Genomic DNA, 20,734 nt, shown 5'->3' on the forward strand with positions numbered 1-20,734 from the left:
TCGGAGCAGATAAGCAGCCAGCAGTTAGAAATGGAGTTTTCAAAGGGCATATCCGCATTCCTGCAGCGAATTCAAAACAATGAGAAGAGTGGCCACTTGACTTAAGGGGATTATGGGATGTTTCCAGAGGCTGATCAGAATGCAGTAATGCAACACCTTGTTCACACTGATGCCCGGGTGTTTCAGCCAAGGTGCAGCAAGCGTTAATATTCTCGCCAAGGTGGAGTACCAGGAGCGCTCTAGCCGTGGAGTCAGAGCGCTCTACATACCTTGCCAGTGTGGACGGGTAGTGAACTAGGGTGCCTGGGGCTGCTTTAATGTGCCCTAACTTGCAAGTGTAGACAAACCCTTAGTCTTCAAGGCTCAGTGGGCCTGGCCATTCCATTCCCAGTTCACTGAGGCAGCTGCGCTCCTCTAGGACAATGCAGCTAGCAGTGTCCAGGTGAAACCTTACAGACATAAGGCATTCTCAGTTGTGTCTGCCTGGAAGGAGAGAGAAAACGGAGTCCTATAAAATGTTAATGTATTGATTTAATAAATTAATGAATTCACTGCTCAGATACAACAGTGACAGGTGCCATAGAAATCATATGATATTGTTTTAATCTCTAGAAATGAGTGATCCTTAACCTGCCATTTGTTGTTCTGTATTTTTCATTTTAACTTTAGGAGAATGGACATGGGGAGACAACAGTGCAGTAGAGTTTGTAAACTGGAAAGAAAGAGAACCTACGGATGGTTATCATGAACATTGTGTTGACATGGATGCCTCAGATGGGGGCTGGAGAAGCTATTTCTGCTCTGCTGACAAAAGATTTATTTGTAAAATACCAAAGAGTAAGTGATATACTCAGTACAATGGGTTATTAACAATGACTAATATTTATGCTATAAAATCCTTTGCATTGCATATTCTGTACTTGCCTATGTTTGTGGTAGATATTCTGATCCTACTCCCATCGAAATCCCATTGAAACTCCCATTTAAGGGCAATTGCTGAAAGAGATGGAGTGGAACTCAGGAGTCCCGGGCTCCTATCACCCTTATTCTTAGTGCCTTGGAAGAGCAGGCACTAATCAAACCAGGCTCTGTTGGTAGGGAGGTGGAGAGGGTACAACCAGAAGGGTTTAGGGAGGAGGAGAAGCCAAAACAGAGGAGTTGCAGGTGGGATGTGAGGAGAAGAACTTGAGCGGAAGTTAACTGGGGGTGAGAGGACCCAGAATGACAGAGCTACTGCTGAAAGGGAGGAAGGAGATACTGCTGAGAAGCAGCAGTGGAAGGATACTAAGATGTATGTAACTCTGAGGAAAGTAGATGGGAGAATGTGCCTAGGACTCAATGGAAGGAAGAGGGGAATTGTGACCCAGTCTGTTTTTCTGTTGCCCCCTTGATCTTGGCGTCCTAGACTTAAAAATGCAAATATGAATTTTCAGTTTTCCCCATACTTCAGTGTGAAAAATCTTCAGCTTCTCAAAATGTCATGAAGGCTTGACATTCTGAAGGTGTGAAATCATCCCAAATCAACTGGTAACATTTTTTTCATGCAAAAAAAAAAACAAATATAATTTTTTTTCCTGGATCTAATTTTTAACTGGAATGTTTTGCTTGATTTGGGTAGATGATTCATTTAGATTAAATTAAAGGTGTTGTCAAATATTTTTCATCTCCATTATTTTACTTTATTTTAAAATGCAGAGTGCCCAACATAGTAATTCTTCAAACAGGATTTATTTACTCTGTGTGACTGTACAATCTGGTGTAAAATGGAGACTTAAAGACTATGAATATCTTTTTTTTTAATTTGAAAGTTACTGAAGTTGAACCAACTGAGAAGCCATCAGACAATAAAGGTAGGACTGATTTCTTATAAGCAAATTAAAGAGAGACCCAAATCAGGTAATAAATTTAAGAACATAAGAACGGCCATAGTGGGTCAGACCAAAGGTCAAGTATCCTAGCCCAGTATCCTGTCTTCCGACAGTGGCCAGTGCCAGGTGCCCCAGAGGGAATGAACAGAACAGGTCATCCATTCCCTGTCGCTCATTCCCAGATTCTGGCAAACAGAAGCTAGGAACACCATCCCTGCCCATCCTGGCTAATAGCCATTGATGGACCTGTCTTCCATGAATCTATCTAGTTCTTTTTTGAATATTTATTTTATTTTCTGAGAAAATTACTATTTGATACCCAGCTGTGTGGATGTTTATTTGAAATGTATTATTGTGATTATTATATCTCCAACCTGACTAAAAAGCAGCACTCTCCCTTCAAACTCAATTTCATTTTGAATTAAGGTATTTAATTGTGTTTTGACTGGACCTCTGTATGATATATTTTGTGACTAGCGCGACAGAAGTTATCTGTAAACTGTAATGACGTGCAGCCATAAACCTCTGCCTTCAAAAATAAGGTCATTGGGTCTGATTTTCTGTTGATTCTCCACAGCTTACATTGACTTGGAGTTATAGGTGCTCAGAACTTTCGGAAATCAGACCCATTGTCAGACCCTAATATATATCATCATAATCCTTAGGATCCTGAGTAATTGCTTTGCATTCATTTACAGTACCGAAAACAGATGAAGCTGTTCCTGCACACCACTTAAGTGGGATGGTAGTTATTCTTGTCCTTCTCATTCTAGTCGGAGCTGGTCTTGCAACCTATTTTTTCTACAAAAAAAGACACAACCAGCTACCAACAGATGTCCGCTTTGACAACACTCTTTATTGCAATAGAGATGCTGTTCCTGCAACTAGTGACACAAAGTATCTTGTGGCCGACATTGAGCAGAATGAACAAGCCATGCTTTGATTCACAAAATAAAAATGATTTTGATAAAAAATTAATGCATCTGGACTACCTGAACCCTTAAGACAAAGCTGTTTTGTCCGGTTAAAATTGTAGTGCATTTTGCAGAGACCACATTTGTGTGTTACATACATTCCTTCCATAGTCTTGCAAGATTCTGGATCTACTTGTAGAAGAATAGTTCTGTGAGAGGCTATTTAATAAATGCAGTCACGTAAAAGAACCAAATATGACTTCAAGCCATGTGAAAAACATTCAAAACTATTCCACTGTCTCTACATGTCGCCTGTATCCTTATCAAGCATGAAAAGAGCCAAGCTCATCATGCTGATTGTGAGAATAATCATTACAGACTCTTCAAAGCACTCAGAAAAGCAACTGTCTAGTTCTATTGGAATCCTGCACATCTCACTCCAGAGTTCCAGCACTCCGTGCTGGTGTCGCTGTATTTCACTTCAGCATATAAAAAGAGACTTTTTTTGTTGTATAACTTCAGTTCAGATGACCTCACAACAGCTACTCAACATGTTCTCTTATAGGGCTTGATCCACTGAAGTCAATGGGATTCTTTCGACTGACTTTCCAGAACACTAGATCAGGCCCATGCTTGCTGTTCTTTCAGTTCTGCATTCTGCTTTTTGTAATATGTAAACAATAAAACGCTTCATAGGTCTTGAGGTCTTAGCTTCAAGAAATGTCATATAATCTAATGTTTATTCCTTTTGTGAAATTTCAATCATGTTTGAATTAAAATGTATCCCTCTGGAGATGAATGGCTGAAAGCAAAGTGTACATTGCTTTACCTTTTGCTGTAGTTTTGTAAAATAAGCATTAAAAGATAGTTTGTAAAGGTTTTGCATTTTTATTATGCCTTGTAAATAGGAACATTTTTTATGTAGTTCACATTTTTAAAAAGGATATAGACATTTATCAGGTTGGCTGGCAGACATAGCACCTTATGTTGTGTTTTTTAAAACATGCGTTTAGTGCTGTAAGTTTCCACAACACTTTACAGAACATAAGTTGGACATGTTCAGCATATAGGCCTTGATCATGCCAACACTTGCTCACCTGTTTAACTTTACATATGTCCCAATATTGAAGATGCTCCTGACTGGAAGCTAGGCAAATTCAAACTGGAAGTAAGGTGCATATTTTAAACAATGAGTACATGAGTGTCAATGGGAAAAATTAAAATCTCATGAATGCAGTAACACTTACTAAGAACATGTATTCTGTGATGAAGATTTTCAGAATACAAGGTAAGTGTGGCAGAAAAAAATATTCATATTATGGTATCAGATATACATGTGTAATTGGGAAAGGCAGAATAAGTTGAGGGGTAGAAAGGGCAGATGGGATGGTTCCATGCTGGGCAATCACTGTGGTGAAATTCTGGCTCAGTAGAAAAGGTGCAGGAATCCCTTTCTGTAGGTGCTGCATGATAGGAGTTGTGTAGCCAGGAAAAAAAGGGTATGATTTATGTAAATGTGGGCTTGATCTAAAACCACTGTAAACACTCACTGATTTCATAAATATGGAACCTCAGCTGAGTTAACCACATTCTATATATGAAGTGTCATAAACTGCATCCATAGGATGTGTGTCTTTATCCTTGGTAGAGAAGAAAACACAATGGAGCTACCCTCAGAGATGCTGGTGGCATAGAACAGTGTTTCTCAACCTTTTTGATACTGGGGACTAGCTTGCTGCCTTCCTAAACTGTGTCAGGAAGATCTCAGGGCGCGGTGCCAGTCAACAGACTGGTCATTGAGAAACACTGGCACAGACCACGTGCCAAGGTGGCCATTACTAGAGGGCAGTGTGATGTGTTGGCTGCAAAGAATGCAATATCAAACGTTCCTCATCCTTTCCAGTGTCTGGCCTGGAATTCCACGCTGAGGATTTGACTAGGCCCATCAGCTCACTACAGGTACTCTAGACTTGCTTGAGAAGTCCATGATAGTATTTGCACAGAATTAGCCCCTTCTATGTGCGGATCTCAATGCACTTTTACAAACATTAACTAAGCTTCCCAACACCCCTGTCATAAATACAAAGGGAAGGGTAAACACCTTTAAATCCTTCCTCGCCAGAGGAAAAACCCTTTCACCTGTAAAGGGTTAAGAAGCTAAGACAACCTCGCTGGCACCTGACCAAAATGACCAATGAGGAGACAAGATACTTTCAAAGCTGGAGGGGGGGAAACAAAGGGTTCACTCTGTCTATGTGTTGCTTTTGCCAGGACCAGAGCAGGAATGCAGGTTTGAACTCCTGTAAAAAGTCAGTAAGCAATCTAGTTAGATATGCATTGGATTCTGTTTTGGTTAAATGGCTGATAAAAATAAGTTGTGCTGAATGGAACGTATATTCCTGTTTTTGTGTCTTTTTGTAACTTAAGGTTTAGCCTAGAGGGATTCTCTATGTTTTGAATCTGATTACCCTGTAAGGTATTTACCATCCTGATTTTACAGAGGTGATTCTTTTACTTTTTCTTCAATTAAAATTCTTCTTTTAAGAACCTGATTGCTTTTGCCTTGTTCTTAAGATCCAAGGGTTTGGGTCTGTGTTCAACTATGCAAATTGGTGAGGATTTTCATGAAGCCTTCCCCAGGAAAAGGGGTGTAGGGCTTGGGGGTATTTTGGGGGGAAAGACGTTTCCAAGCGGGCTCTTTCCCTGTTATATATTTGTTAGACGCTTGGTGGTGGCAGCAATAAAGTCCAGGGACAAAAGGTAAAATAGTTTCTACCTTGGGGGAGTTTTAACCTAAGCTGGTAAAAATAAGCTTAGGGGGGGTTTCATGCACGTCCCCACATCTGTACCCTAGAGTTCAGAGTGGGAAAGGAACCTTGACAACCCCTTTGAAGCAAGTATCATTACAAGTGGCTAAAATATAGCCTGTAGTTTGCAGAATGTCACATATAAGGGACAGAGCTGGGAACTGAGAGAATGAGCCCTAGCTTTGCTGTGTCCTAATATGCTGCTTTGTGCTGGTGGAGATGTACAAAGCTTTTCTACTTGCTGGGGATTCCAGTAGAATCTGGTCTGAGACCACACATTCATTTTGCAACTGTCCATAAAACACATCTTTCTATATTCAGTTTGTTTCTACATTTTTTTAATAATTTTCTGTCTTTCATCCTCCAGATCTTCACAGAGTCCAGAGAAAGGAACGGGAAGTTTAAGTCCTGCCAATTTATAGCCTTCCTCTTTTTAATTCTCAGCTTTTGCAGAAGCTGACACTTATTTTTGTTAATCATACAAAGAACCACCTAATATTTTTATTAGGGCTGCCCAGCGATTTAAAAAAATCATCACGGATAATTGCACTGTTAAACAATAATAGAATACCATTTATTTAAATACTTTTGGAAGTTTTCTACATTTTCAAATATATTGATTTCAATTACAACACAGAATACAAAGTGTACAGTGCTCGCTTTATATTTATTTTTGAATACAAGTATTTGCACTGTAAAAAACAAAAGAAATAGTATATTTCAATTCACTTAATACAAGTACTGTCGTGCAATATCTTTATCATGTAAGTTGAACTTACAAATGTTGAATTATGTACCAAAAATCCCAACTGCATTTAAAAATAAAACAATGTAAAACTTTAGAGGCTACAAGTCCACTCAGTCCTACTTCAGTCAATCGCTCAGACAAACAAGTTTGGTTACTTTTGCAGGAGATAATGCTGCCTGCTTCTTGTTTACAATGTCACTTCAAAGTGAGAACAGGCGTTCACATGGCACTTTTACAACCAACATCACAAGAAGTTATGTGCCAGATGCGCTAAAGATTCATATGTTCCTTCATGCTTCAAACACCATTCCAGAAGATATGCATCGAGGCTGATGACGGGTTCAGCTCGATAACAATCCAAAGCAGAGAGGACTGATGCATGTTGATTTTCATCATCTGAGTCAGATGCCACCAGCAGAAGATTGATTTTTTTTATTTTTATTTTTTTGGTGGTCTGGGTTCTGTAGTTTCTGCATCGGAGTGTTGCTCTTTTAAGACTTCTGAAAGCATGCTCCACCCCTTGTCTCTCTCAGATTTTGGAAGGCACTTCAGATTCTTAAACTTTGGGTCGAGGGCCGTACCTATCTTTAGAAATTTCACATTGGTATCTTCTTGCATTTTGTCAAATTTGAAGTGAAAGTGTTCGTAAATCAAACAATGTGTGCTGGGTCATCACCCGAGACTGTTATAACATGAAATATATGGCAGAATGCAGGTAAAACAGAGCAGGGGACATACAATTCTCCCCCAAGGAGTTCACTTACAAATTTAATTAATGCACTATTTTTTTAACGAACATCATCAGCATGGAAGCATGTCCTCCAGAATGGTGGCTGAAGCATGAAGGGACATACAAATGTTTAGCAGATCTGGCACATAAATACCTTGCAACGCCAGTTACAAAAGTGCCATGCAAATGCCTGTTCTCACTTTCAGGTGACATTGTAAATAAGAAGCAGGCAGCAGTATCTCCCGTAAATGTAAACAAACTTGTTAGTCTTAGCAAATGGCTGAACAAGAAGTAGGACTGAGTGGACTTGTAGGCCTTAAAGTTTTACATTGTTTTGGTTCTGAGTTCAGTTATGTAACAAAAAAAAATCTACATTTGTAAGTTACACTTTCACGATAGAAATTGCACTACTACTTGTATGAGGTGAATTAAAAAATACTATTACTTTTTTATCATTTTTACAGTGCAAGTATTTATAATAAAAATAATATAAACTGAGCACTGTACACTTTGTATTCTGTGTTGTAATAGAAATGAATATATTTGAAAATAATCCAATAATATTTAATAAATTTCAACTGGTATTCTATTGTTTAACAGCATGATTAATCACGATTAATTTTTTAAATTGCAGTTAATTTTTTTGAGATAATCGTGTGAGTTAACTGCGATTAATCGACAGCCCTAATTTTTATCCATGTTATCTTACCTCCCCAGATCATCAGAACTAATATTCCCTGCTACTTTCTCAAAAAAAAGTATCTAATCTTTTCTGAATATGTTAGTCTTCCATTCCCCTTTGTACAATTTTATCTGCCACTCCCCAGTTACCTTCTGTCATTACAAACAATTGCTCAGAACAGTGAGTCCACAGTTTTTCTTTCCCTAAAGGCATGTTACCATTTTTAATTCTGTGATAGAATGGAAAGGCATGAGCACCAGCAAACTGAGGATTTATTTCCTGCTTAGCAATACTGCAGGAGCAGTGGACTGGGGCTATGAAGCAGTGAAAAACAGAGGAAAGGCAGGAGAGTCTCTAATAAAATAACTCACTGGTAATTTGAGAGAGAGTACAAGCACGTGGGGAAGCGGAGCTCCACATTCTACCTGTCTATCCATCTACATATAAGCCTGTACACGTCATGTCCACTTGTACTGAGCGCCTAGTCCTTAAAGGCTGTAGTATAACCTAAGCAGGCTCTTTTCCCTAGAAAATGTAAAATTCTTTTCTTGTGTTTATTACAACCTGTGAACTCCCACACTTCAAAATAAAGATCTGGTGGAAAAGCTCTGGTGATGAAGGAGGTTTTGCGTGTTTTGCTGTTGTTTCAGAAGCTACATGTGGTATTAGAATTTGGGGGTAGTGATGGAGTATTCATTGGGGTATCAGTTGAGCAGACCATAAATTCATTTAATCTGACGTATGAACCTATTCAAGACACCCATGATCTCCACAATTTCAAAAAGGTACAGCCATCTCAACCTCCAAAGCCTTTTCCCCAGTCCAATGCCCATTGAAATCAGTGGAAATACTCCCACTGACTTCATTAGATATTGGATTGGTCCGTAAAAGCATTGCTGCTCCAGGGAGAATCTGTTTGATGTTACATTCAGAACCCTCCCACCATTACCTCTGCATGTCTCCCTGGAATAAAGTCTGTCTTGTCCCAGTATACAACATACAATAGAGGAAGTTGTGTAGCCAAGTGGATAGTGCACTAATCTGGAACTCAGAAGGCCAAGGTTCTATTCCTGGCTCTGATGCTGGCCTCTTAGGTGACCTTAAGCAAGTCTCTGTGCCTCAGTTTCCTCATCTGTAAAATAGTGATAGTGACCTCTTTTGTAAGGTGCTGTGAGATTCACCTATGAAAATCGTTATAAAAGAGTTAGGTATTATTATGGGTATATTTTATATTATAGGTATTATTACGTCAAATGGGAGGACTTGTCTAAACAGTGAGTTAGTGTACAGCAAGCTGGGGTGCAAATCTACAACATACTAGTGTGTCATGCATTAACTCTCCGTATGGACCTTACTATCCTGCATGCATTAAAAGTTCCCCAATGCGCATTGACCTACTCCCAGAGTAGTTCGAAGCACACTATATCACTTTTAATGCATGATAGCAGGATCCACATCGACAGTTAGTGAGCGGCATACTAGTGTGCTGTAGATTTATGCCCCCGCTTGCTGCCCACTACCTCCCCATGTAGCCAAGCCCTCATTTCACCTGAATAAGGACTTATGTTAAAAATTAGTAATAACCCTCAAGATTTGGATATTTTTTAAAAGTCTTATAACTTAGGTCTAAGTGAAAGTGACTAATGCGGGGGTTCACCGAGTGAGATCTTTGTCTTGTTTTGTGAATTATTGATATACGTTACTGTCTCCTATGATTCTCGGAAGAAGCCTTCATATAAAGTAAAACTGGAGGCACCAGTTAATGATGAGGAGAATAATTTCAAGACTGTCTAGAAAAAAATATCTGCCAGAACTCCAGTTGGGGCTTACGGTGGTGTTGTTTGGTCAATTTTTAACAGTGTCTGATAAATTCTTGTGTAATGAGTTTTGCACTGTTGGGTCTAGGGGAAACCCTTAAATGTGAGAGCTTCTTGCTGAGGGTTCTATAAAGGTTTGAGTTATCTGGGTGATACTGATCAGGATTCTTACTAGGGATAGGTGAAACGTTTCAACTGAAACTTTTTTTGGAGAAAAATGCAGATTCGGTGTCCAAGATATTTTTCAAATTCATGTTGGTTTCAACTAATGGTTTTTGCCAAGAAAACCCTTAAAATCAGAAAAAAAATAACATTTTCTTTTAACATTTCCAAAACAAATGTGTTTACATTTTTGAGCCAAAAGAGCTTTTCATTTAAAAATTTCCTTTAATTTCATTAAAAAGCAAAACAAAACATTTCATTTCCATTCAAACAAAAAGTTTTGTTCCAATCTAAAATTATTATTTTGATTGTCTGAGAATTTTGAAAAATGTTGTTTTCCATTGATGCAAAATGAATTTTTCTTTCAATTTTTGCAGAATTGCCAAAAAAAAAGAGAAAAAAGAAAAAAAAATCTGTTATTCACATAGCTCTGGTTCTTACTTATTTTTGTTTATGTTCTTATTCAATCAACATATTTTGTCCACAGTTGAAGAGTTCAAATTATATTCTTTCCCTTGCCTAATGTTTATAGTTGCTTGAGTTTCCATAGAGTTATATTATTCAGCAATTTATGCAGTTCCCCTTTTTAATTTTCTGGAGCTCCTTAAGGATCTTTCATTCCTTTTGAGATTTAAGTTGAGCTGTCAAAACAAATAGCTTATGTCTAATTTTTGCATTTAGGTCTCTGTTTCATAACCAAAGCAGAGACTTCTGAGTTTTTCTGCTGGCATAATTTCACTTTAGAATCTAATCTAAATCTAATCGCTCAGCATTTTCCAACAAATACCTGCTATCTGCAATGGGTGTTTTAGCTCATATGACTTTATTTCGTGTTACAGTACTTCTCACCTGAAACACTAAGTGACTTTCTTTCACAAGAGTTTTCTGGTGGTCATACCTACCAGTGTATCAACATTGGCATGTGGAGTCAAGGCAGCTCATAAATGCTATAAACATACAGTAAGTGGAGTGGCAGTATAAAGGTGCTGTAAAATGAGTGCAGATAGCCTCCTCAGACTACAGGCGGGTGTAAAGGCTCTTCACCACCACTTTTCCCAGGCCTCTGCATCGTAAATATGTTGACTGTAGCAAGAGGTACGTACACTACTGCAGCTCACTTCTTCCCAGGGCCTACAAGTAGACTGAGGCTGCTCTGAGGAACTTGCAGAGCTCTGCACCTAGAATAGAGGGGGTGAGGTCCTTATTCCTGCTCCAGCCCCTGGATGTCAGGTAAAAGGGTTGACGTGATGTAAAGGGGCCCAAACACCCCGGTTCCACAAGGGAAGGATTCATCTGGTGGAGACACTTCAGAAGACCTGTGAGGACCCCCTCCCCCTCAAGCTCTGGTGTAGGGGACATGTCAGGGGATAACCTGGGGGTGTGATTCATATGTGAGATGCGAGGCCACAGCATGCAGCACTGTGGAGATTCTGGGCAGGGCTGTGGGTCATAGTGTGGCCCTGCAACTCTGCTTAGATGCACTCCTCACAGCTTTTAAAGTTACACCAGCAGCCCTGGAGCAGCCCGAGACTGAATTGTACAAAGCTTAAAGCCACCTTAGGGGCCCCACTCTCCCTGGGCTGTGCGTTCTGTGCTGCCCCTCCTAGAGGCACAATGCAGAATCTCACCCAAGGAATGTTACCTTTGCTACACCCCTTCCTCTGCAGCCTCATGCAAAAGAACAAAGTAACTGCAAATTAGGACCAATATTCATGATGAGCCATTCCCGTGCCCATGTGTGTTTGGAAAAAGGATTCAGGGAACAATTCTGACCGATGAACAAATTGTAAAAAAAAAATACGATTGGTTTGTGCATAATTTATTACGAGAAAAAAATGGCTCAATTAATCTAATAAATGTTTGCAAATATCATTTCAATCAGTTGTATTGCTGCCTTACTATGGCTTCAGTCTCATCTTATTCACGCTCCTATTAAAAAAAACCCTGTACTCATTTTTAAAATGTTTTCAACTTTCTCAATCTTTGGAAAGTTTGAATTTGGATCTGATTCTGGAGCTGAACTTTACAGCCAAATACAGTTTCTCTGAAACATGGGAACATGCAGACTACATCCCAACCTTACCATGTAGCTCTAAATAGGTCTTTATGGGGATGAACTATGGCACGAGAAAAGAGAGATCCTAACTTCTAATTCTTGAAAAAGGAACACCACATGTATTTATCACAGAAATTCTGAAGGATTTCTGTGACTTGGGGTATCATAATTCTCAGTATTAGAAGGACTTTTAAAGCTTATCCTAGAAGGAAAGGGACAAATTGTGCTTTTACTGCTGGTGCAGCATTTGCTCTCTGGAGAGCGGAAGACTTGACAATCCTAAACATCTGACCTCTTTTTCACACAAACATGTCCCCAGAAAATCTGCACAGAACTGACACCACTTTGCTTACCGCTTGCATTTCTGTGGAAGAAGACTTTAGCCTCCGTAGGAAGAGATTCACTTACATAATCAAAGTTTGCTCTGTGAATTCCTGGTGTTTCAAAATGCCACACGTGACAGGATATTTCCTTATTTAGAAACTTCCCCTGATCCATCTGCCTTCAGAACTAAGGAGGCCCTACTATGTAGCTCATTTCATATGGATCTTTTAGTTTGTGATAGGAACTACTGACACATCAGAAGAAAGCAATTAAATAGTTGCAATGACTCTCTCACTACTCCTGGTTTTGCTCTCTCTTATCCATGAAACTATTCAGCAGCTGGGTAAGTCCCTGTCCTAGATCTGTTGTAAATGAGGATATGAAAGTGCTTCTCTTCTCATGCTTTTCCTGGGTCACTTTAACGCCCTTTGATGCAGTCTGATTATTCTTTATATTTTATTTCTGAAATTATTAATTTGAATGGCTTATAGCAATAGAATAGGGATGCAGCTCTGTGTAACCGAGATGTGAAAAACAACATCTTGTCTGCTTAACCTTAAATGCCTCACAAATGTTCCCTATGGCGAGAGAGACAAGTTCTGATTGAAGTCACCTCTCCTTTTACACAGGTGTAATTCCTTTAGTTTCAGTGGAGTTATTTCTGATTGACACTAGGATGCACGAGAGGCGAATCAAAGACTCAAAATTGGATTTGCAATAAAGGAAATGTGTCTGGAACATTATATAGTGTTGCCATGCCTGGAGCAGAGACATTGTCCCCTCAGGTTATGAACAGACCTCTATGTCCACACAATGCCAGCTGGTTCTACTCTGTGGAGCAGGGTAGCATTGGAATTTGACACAATGAGTTTTGAATGTATAAGGAATGTAGGGTTCAGCGTGAAAGATTTGACTAGAAATTGATATTTCTGAAAAATGAAGGTGGAAAGGTTCAGTATGGAGAATTAGAAATACTCTGTAGGAACCTTTCAAAAAAAAATAACTGAAATAGGCAATTGGTTGATTTTCAGATTATTAAAAAAGTAAAATCAGACCAGGATAGCACAGTAAATGACAGAGAGGAGGTTAGATACTTTGTTGTTATAATAAATAAATGATTGCCAGTAATACAACAAATTGCACAGCATTATTATTATTATTATTATTTACAATAATGACACCAATGAATGGACAATCAGTGCAATGAAATTTGGTCTTAGGATTTGTCAAACTTTAAAATCTGAGTCTCTAAAATGGCGTTGTTGATTTTTATATATCATATTTAAAATATATAAATTACCAATGTTGTGTTTCAGGCTGTACAAATGTATAAGATATTACCACAGACGTTAGTCTAGTTAATAAACATACAAAGCAATTTTAACACACTATACTCAGTGATATCATCTGCTTGAAGTTATTTTGATTTCTCACAGTTCATCTTAGAAAGGCTTCTTGGAAAAATGTCTTATGCATTTTATCTGTGCATGTATGTGAATGATTGCTTCTCTCTGCATGCATGAGTGACACCTGATTTCTTTCTCCTCAGTTATCCATACTGCAGAAGAAATTTCTTCTTTCTGCTTAGGTTTAACAGAACCTATAGTTAAGTGGTAAAAATCATGCTTCCTTCAGTAGGAAAAAAATCTACTCTTCTGCTTACAAACCCCTCTGGCCAAAACAATGTTTTTTCTCGTGTTGTTTTTCAGAAAGTGGAATATTTTTAATATATAATGAAGACCACAAACATTGTGTACAAGCTCACAGTTCTAGCTCAGTCAGAACTGCCATTTGCAACCAGGACAATGAGTCACAAAAATTCAAGTGGGTCTCTGATCACCAGCTTTTGAGTGTGGCATTAAAATTATGTTTGGGAGTGCCTTCAAAGAAAGACCAGGTTGCAATCACTCTGAATCCTTGCAACAAGACAAGTGAACTTCAACAGTGGGGATGCAGAAATGAAACCCTGTTTTCACTTGAAGGAGAAGATTTATTTTTTCATTCTGGCAACTGAGAAGAAGAAAATATCATAGTATCCAAGGGAGCAAGTGTAAAGAGCAAATGGAAGATCTATGGAACCACAGATGATTTGTGCTCCTGGGGCTATGAAGGTAAAGGTCTGAAAATTAATCCTTTTATTATTTTGCTAATTTCTTTGTGTATTTATTAGAGCATATGGACTCTTAAGCATTTGACCCCACAATCCTTGACTCAGTTTTGAATATGGATATATTGCAGAACTGGGCCTTGAGTGAACTGACCTTCCAAGTTGGTGGCTAATTTGAGAAAGGTAATTCTATCAAGTAAGTGTTAATAATTACACAAGGACAACTATGTGATTACACTGTAGATGTCACGCTTAGGGAATGATGACTGCTACAACATGTAGATGAAATTAGATGCTGATCCAACAAAACACTTAAGCATGTGATTTGCTGCATTGATATCTTAGTGATTGTACCTGCCTTCTTTGACAAAGAAATGTGAAATTACACTGTGTGTAAGTACAAAGAGAACAGGAGTACTTGTGGCACCTTAGAGACTAATAAATCATCATCATCATCATCTTGTTAGTTTATTCAGCTACTCTGCATGAAAAATTACATTCTGCTCACTGGCTTATGTTTACTGCTCCCATCAAGTTTGGTGGCCCAAAAGGAAATTTTCTCCCATTCTTTCACTGTTTATGAATCTGGATGGAGAGAAGACATTGAAAGATGAATTTATATTTTAAACCAGTTCATATGTAGAACATAAATCCATCTCAAAAATATTTTAAAAAATGAAATTAGTGAAAACAGCAAGTTCCCTCATTTACCTCACAAGTCAGTGCTCCTGGGAGTTTGGTTTTCAATGGCTGTAGCTAGTGATAGTTGTTACTATATACACTGAGCAGGAGAAAAATTCAGATGTTTTTCTCTCTAAAGTCCTGAATCAGAAAAGCACTTGAGCAAATGTTTAAATACATCCCTATTCCAGAAAGATCTTGAGCAGATGTTTAACTCCCATTTGTTCAGTGGGACTTTGACACTTGCTTAACGAGTCAGGCATGTGCTTAAGTGCTTTGTTGGCTAGGGATGCTTTTGTGAGTCAGCATCCCTACAGCTCCTGCACTTCCCAGTTTTCTTTTGATAATAATGGGCAGCAAGTGTTGAGAGACCTTGCCTCATATTGCTATAAAGTTATTTATTTGGGGTCCAATGTTGCAGTCTGTTCTCAGTCACAACACCTACTTGCTATAAGGGGGAGTTTTCTTTGTTAGTTTTAGTCTTGCACTCTTCGCCATAGTATCTGAACAGAGTTGGGAGCATAGAAATTACCACACTGGATCACACCCAAAGTCCATCTAATCCAGTACTGTCTCTCTGACAGTGACTAGCAACAAATGCTCAAGAGGAAGGCATAAGAACCCTGTAGAAGGCAGATGCAAGGGGATCTGCCCCACACATTAGGTCTTATCCTGATCTCTAATGGTTAGAGACTGGCTAAAGCCATGAAGCATGATGTGTAATATCTCTTCCAAAATGCTTGTATTTAATTATAGTTTCTGGATATTCTTGTTACCTGTGTAAACATTCAATTCCTTTTTGAATCTCGCTAGGTTCTTGGTCTCAGTAGCTTTCTGTGGCAGTAAGTTCTACAGTCTTTCTACCCATTATGTAAAGAAGTATTTCCTTTTATCAGTGTTGAATTTCCTACCTTTTAATTTCATTGAATGTCTCCTTGTTCTTGTGTACAAGACAGGGAGAACAGAAGTTCCTGATCTACTTTCTTTACATCAGTCTTTATTTTATGTACTCTTTCTTATTCATCTCCTTTCTATAGTAAACAATCTGAATCATTTCAATCTCTCTACATAAGAAAATTTTCCAGGCGCTTGATCATTCTTATTACCCTTCTCTGTACTCTGTCTAATTTTGCAATATCCTTTTTGACAGGGGATGACCAATACTACAAAAAGTATTCCAGATGAGGCTGCACCATTCGTTTATATAAAGTTATTATAATATTTTTCATCTTATTCTCCATCCCATTCCCTATGCAGCCTAGCATCTTGTTTGCTTTTTTCATTGCAGCTGCACAGTGAGCCAAGGTTGTCACCAAGCTGTCTACAGAGATGCACAGGTCCCTTTCCTGATTTGATACAGTTAATTTAGACACCCGTGAGGTGTACAAGTCACATTGTTGCCTCCAATGTGGATAACTTTGTGCATTTATGTACATTGAATTTCATTTGCCATCAGGGTGCTGTCACAGGGTAACTGACTTTCTGAGAGGGGCAGGCACCTAGCTGACCTAAGACAAGCTCCACTAAAGAGCATGAGCCAACCCAGATCTACCTGTAAGTAGTTAATTGCCTGGATGGCTGGGCTGCAGTTAAATAGCTAAGGAATTCCTGGTTGTAATAAAGGGTTAAGAGGGTCCAGTCAGGAAGGTCAGCAGAACAGAAGAAACTTTCCTGAGGGAAGGAGCTTCTCAGAGAGCTGGTTGGAGAGCCCACCAGAAAAGATGGACTTAGGAAAGGTGCTCGTGGAGGGAGCAGGTTCTGAGAGAGAAGGGCTATGAATGCCAAGTGCCTAGGGAGGCCCAGTTTCAGCAAAAGGACCTTCCCATACAGTGGCAGGAGGTCCTGATCACTGGGGAACTATGTGCTGCTCCAGAGAAGAGCTCCAGTGGTTTGACCTCTGCAGGGGCCCTGTGACCCAAGAAGGAACTATTCCTCAGGTGGTGTCAGGAGGCCTGACTCCAGAAGAGGATCCCAAATCAAGATTTTGGATAGAGAAGAAGGATGGATTTGAATGATGCAGACAGACTAAGATTAATTCTCACTCCCCAGCTAGACTCTAGAGATGAAGACTTCCCTGCATGGCCTTTTGGCCTTTGATTAAATAAATGAGACCCCCCCACCCTGGAAGGGAAACTGTTCACTCCATAAAGCCTCACTGAACTTACTGAGAGCCCGTAAGAGGAAACTGTATCAGGCACACACCCCCGCAGCCGCACACTGGCCAGCCAGGGAGTATGCAGGGTGATGCCAGCTTTGACACAAGTTAGCTCCAGAGATGAGGGCATGCTACAACAGCTGCTCAGTCATCTAGCTTTCTTAGGTGTTTCTAAAGTTTCTCACAGTCCTCTCTGGTCCTGACTAACCTCAAAAACTTTGTGCCCTCTGCAAATTTTGCTACCTTGCTACACTGTTCACAAATCATTAACAAATATATTAGGCAGTACAGGACCTAGTATGCATCCTTGAGGCACTGGCCTGTTAACCTTTTGCCAGGATAAAAATTGTCTAATCTTACTTTTTTGCTTTCTACCTCCTAGCCAGTTTTTGGTCCATGACAATATTTTGCCTAATAACCGAGGATTAGTTCGTTTCTGTAGTAAACGCTTGTCGAAGGCATTTTGGAAATCTATAAAAGTTATGTCAACTAGTTCTCTTTTATCCACTAATTTATTGACATGCTCGAAGAATTCTAAGAGATTAATGTACACAATGTACACAATGTTTCTTTGCAGAAGCCCTGCTAGTTAGACATTATCATATCATGATCTTCCAGGTGTTTCATTGTTCTGTTTTTCATTAGAATTTCAACCAATTTTCCAAGTACACATGTAAGACTTACTGTTCTATAATTGAGAAAGTTTAACATTTATAATCAACTTCTTTTTTGTTAGGGAAAAATACTTTTCAGTGCTTTAATTATATTTGTTTGGGACACTACAATCTTTTCTATCTCAGTAGAAGGTTATTTTCAATTTTAGTTTTATGTTTTCCATTGAGCTGTATACTTTTCCCTGTATTTGCTCAGTGTTCGTGGTCACTCAGGAACTGATGATTAGCTGGAAAATTGAATATCAATCACTCAGGCTTAGAGGGTATGTAAAGAAATTAGTCATTTTCATTGACTTCACTTTTTTTCCTTATGTGGTTTAAGTCTGAACATAAAGTCAATATTATTAACTATTTATATTTCATTCAAATTTCAATGTATTTCTCCAGTTTTTTTATATATCCATATCTATATCTATCTATAAAGCTATCTATCTATCTCTAGATATATATGTATGCTGTCAAGCAATTAAAAAATTAATTGCAATTAATTGCACTATTAAACAATAATATAATACTATTTATATAAATATTTTTGTGTTTTCCACATTTTCAAATATATTGATTTCAGTTACAACACAGAATACAAAGTGTACAGTGCTCACTTTATATTTATCTTTATTACAAATATTTGCACTTTAAAAAACAAAAGAAATAGTATTTTTAATTCATCTAATACAAGTACTGTAGTGCAATCTCTTTATCATGAAAGTTGAACTTACAAATGTAAAATTATGTATGAAAAATAACTGCATTCAAAAATAAAATGATGGAAAACTTTAGAGCCTACAAGTCTACTCAGTCCTACTTCTTGTTCACTCAATCACTCAGACAAACAAGTTTGTTTACATTTGCAGTAGATAATACTGCCTGCTTCTTGTTTACAATGTTACCTGAAAGTGGGAACAGGCATTTGCATGGTACTGTTGTAGCTGGCGTAGCAAGATATTTACATGCCAGATGTGCTAAACATTTATATGTCCATTCATGCTTCAACCACCACTCCAGAGGACATGTGACTATGCTGATGATGGGTTATTCTCAATAACGATCCAAAGCAGTGCAGACCAACGCATGTTGATTTTCATCATCTGAGTCAGATGCCACCAACAGAAGGTTGATTTTCTTTTTTGGTGGTTTGGGTTCTGCAGTTTTTGCATCAGAGTGTTGCTCTTTTAAGACTTCTGAAAGCATGCTCCACACCTCGTCCTTCTCAGATTTTGGAAGGCACTTCAGATTCTTAAATCTTGGGTCGAGGGCTGTAGCTATCTTTAGAAATCTCACATTAGTACCTTCTTTGCATTTTGTCAAATCTGCAGTGAAAGTGTTCTTAAAATGAACCAACATGCTGGGTCATCACCTGAGACTGCTATAACATGAAATATATGTCAAAATGTAGGTAAAACACAGAGCAGGAGACATACAATTCTCCCTCAAGGAGTTCAGTCACAAATTTAATTAACGCATTACTTTTAAATGAGCGTCATCAGCATGGAATTCTGTCCTCTGGAATGGGGGCCTGGAAGGGAAAAGAAGGCTCAGATGTCCCCACAGACACCTGTGGGGGGGTACATATTCAGCAGGGAACTGCAGCAGCAAAAGGAGCAGAATGTGGGGCCCCCAGGTGGCCCCATGGCAGCAGCTCCTCTGGCACAGCTGTACCGCCTCCAGCCCTTCCACACAGCTCTGTATCCTGTCTGGGGTCTGCACAGCCCCCACAGATGACAGGGTTCGGGGTGGGAGTGGGAGTGGTACCGGTTCAGCCGTGCCGGAGGAGCCGCCAGCGTGTGGCCTCACGTTCTTTTCCTTTCACCACTGCGGTTCCTGGTGCAGCAGGAAAACAGAGCCATGCCCCCAGGTAATGTGGGATGGGGAGGGGATGGGGAGAGCATGGGGTCCCCGGGCTGGGGGTGGGGAGGGGTCATGTGGGGAGATCACGTGCCTCCACTCCCCCTTTAATTGGTGCTCCCCTCTGTGTCCCTCCCATGAGTCGCCCAGTAGTAAATAAGAAGCAGGTGGCAGTATCTCCCATAAATGTAAATAAACTTGTTTCCCTTAGCGATTGGCTGAAGAAGTAGGACTGAGTGGACTTGTAGTCTCTAAAGTTTTACATTGTTTTGTTTTTGAGCGCAGTTATGTAACAAAAAAACCCTCCCCTACATTTGTAAGTTGCGCTTTCATGATAGAGATTGCACTATGGTACTTGTATGAGGTGAATTGAAAAACACAATTTCTTGTGTTTATCATTTTTACAGTGCAACTATTTGTAATAAAAAGAAATATAAAGTGAGCACTGTAATTTCTGTAGAAACACAGTTTGTAGTAGAAATGTGATTTGTAAATGTTAAGTTAGAAAAGTTTTCCTGTCAAGGCTAAGACTGTTTTATAAAATGAGTAGGCTAATTGAGTCTGAGAACTTGGGGAACTGAATTTTTCAAGAGAAGGAGGAACGAAAATTTGCAAGATGACCTGGAATGTGATGCTGTTCGGAAGGCATTGTCCAGAACGTGCTATATACAGTAGGCCCTGCTTACATTAATATATTATCACTTCTGTATCTTTATCATTTTGTCTTCTTAGATATCTTTACATTGCTAGGAAATGCAAATGGGGCACCCTGCGTATTCCCTTTCAAGTTTAATAGCGAATGGTATAGTGAGTGTACAGATGCTGGCAGGACAGATGGCTGGCTCTGGTGTGGTACAACCACAGACTTTGATGCTGACCAATTATATGGATTTTGCCCACTAAAATGTAAGTTCTGCATTAATATATTGTTTGCTACAGCACAGTATTTAACAAACCAACACTAGCAAAATGTCACTGTCTTGCTAATGTTGAACAGTCTAACAGATAAAACTTCAGTATATGACTCATTCCCACATCCTGTTCTTCTTTGCAAGGCAGTAATACAAAATGTTGCATATGTGAATAGAAAAGGGTGCAATTTAAAAACAAAATAGCATGCAGTTCCTCTTACTTAAAGTCTTGCTGAAAAGCAGTATATAAGAA

The 20,734-nt window shown here is 39.1% G+C and overlaps 1 protein-coding gene across 1 annotated transcript in view; it reads left to right on the forward strand.

The window, feature by feature from the left end:
- LOC311516789 (macrophage mannose receptor 1-like) overlaps nucleotides 1-20,734 on the forward strand; it is a gene marked incomplete at its 3' end in the record, with an annotated part of 143,023 nt that overhangs the window by 60,169 nt on the left and 62,120 nt on the right. Inside the window, 7 exon segments of the mRNA XM_084621127.1 lie at nucleotides 670-837; nucleotides 1,809-1,850; nucleotides 2,567-2,809; nucleotides 12,386-12,451; nucleotides 13,818-14,119; nucleotides 14,123-14,219; nucleotides 20,303-20,476. Of these exon segments, the coding sequence (XP_084477253.1) occupies nucleotides 670-837; nucleotides 1,809-1,850; nucleotides 2,567-2,809; nucleotides 12,386-12,451; nucleotides 13,818-14,119; nucleotides 14,123-14,219; nucleotides 20,303-20,476 (1,092 nt within the window).

The sequence above is a fragment of the Lepidochelys olivacea genome (genome assembly GCF_965140295.1).
Source record: "Lepidochelys olivacea isolate rLepOli2 genome assembly, chromosome: 2".
Classification (NCBI taxonomy): domain Eukaryota; kingdom Metazoa; phylum Chordata; order Testudines; family Cheloniidae; genus Lepidochelys; species Lepidochelys olivacea.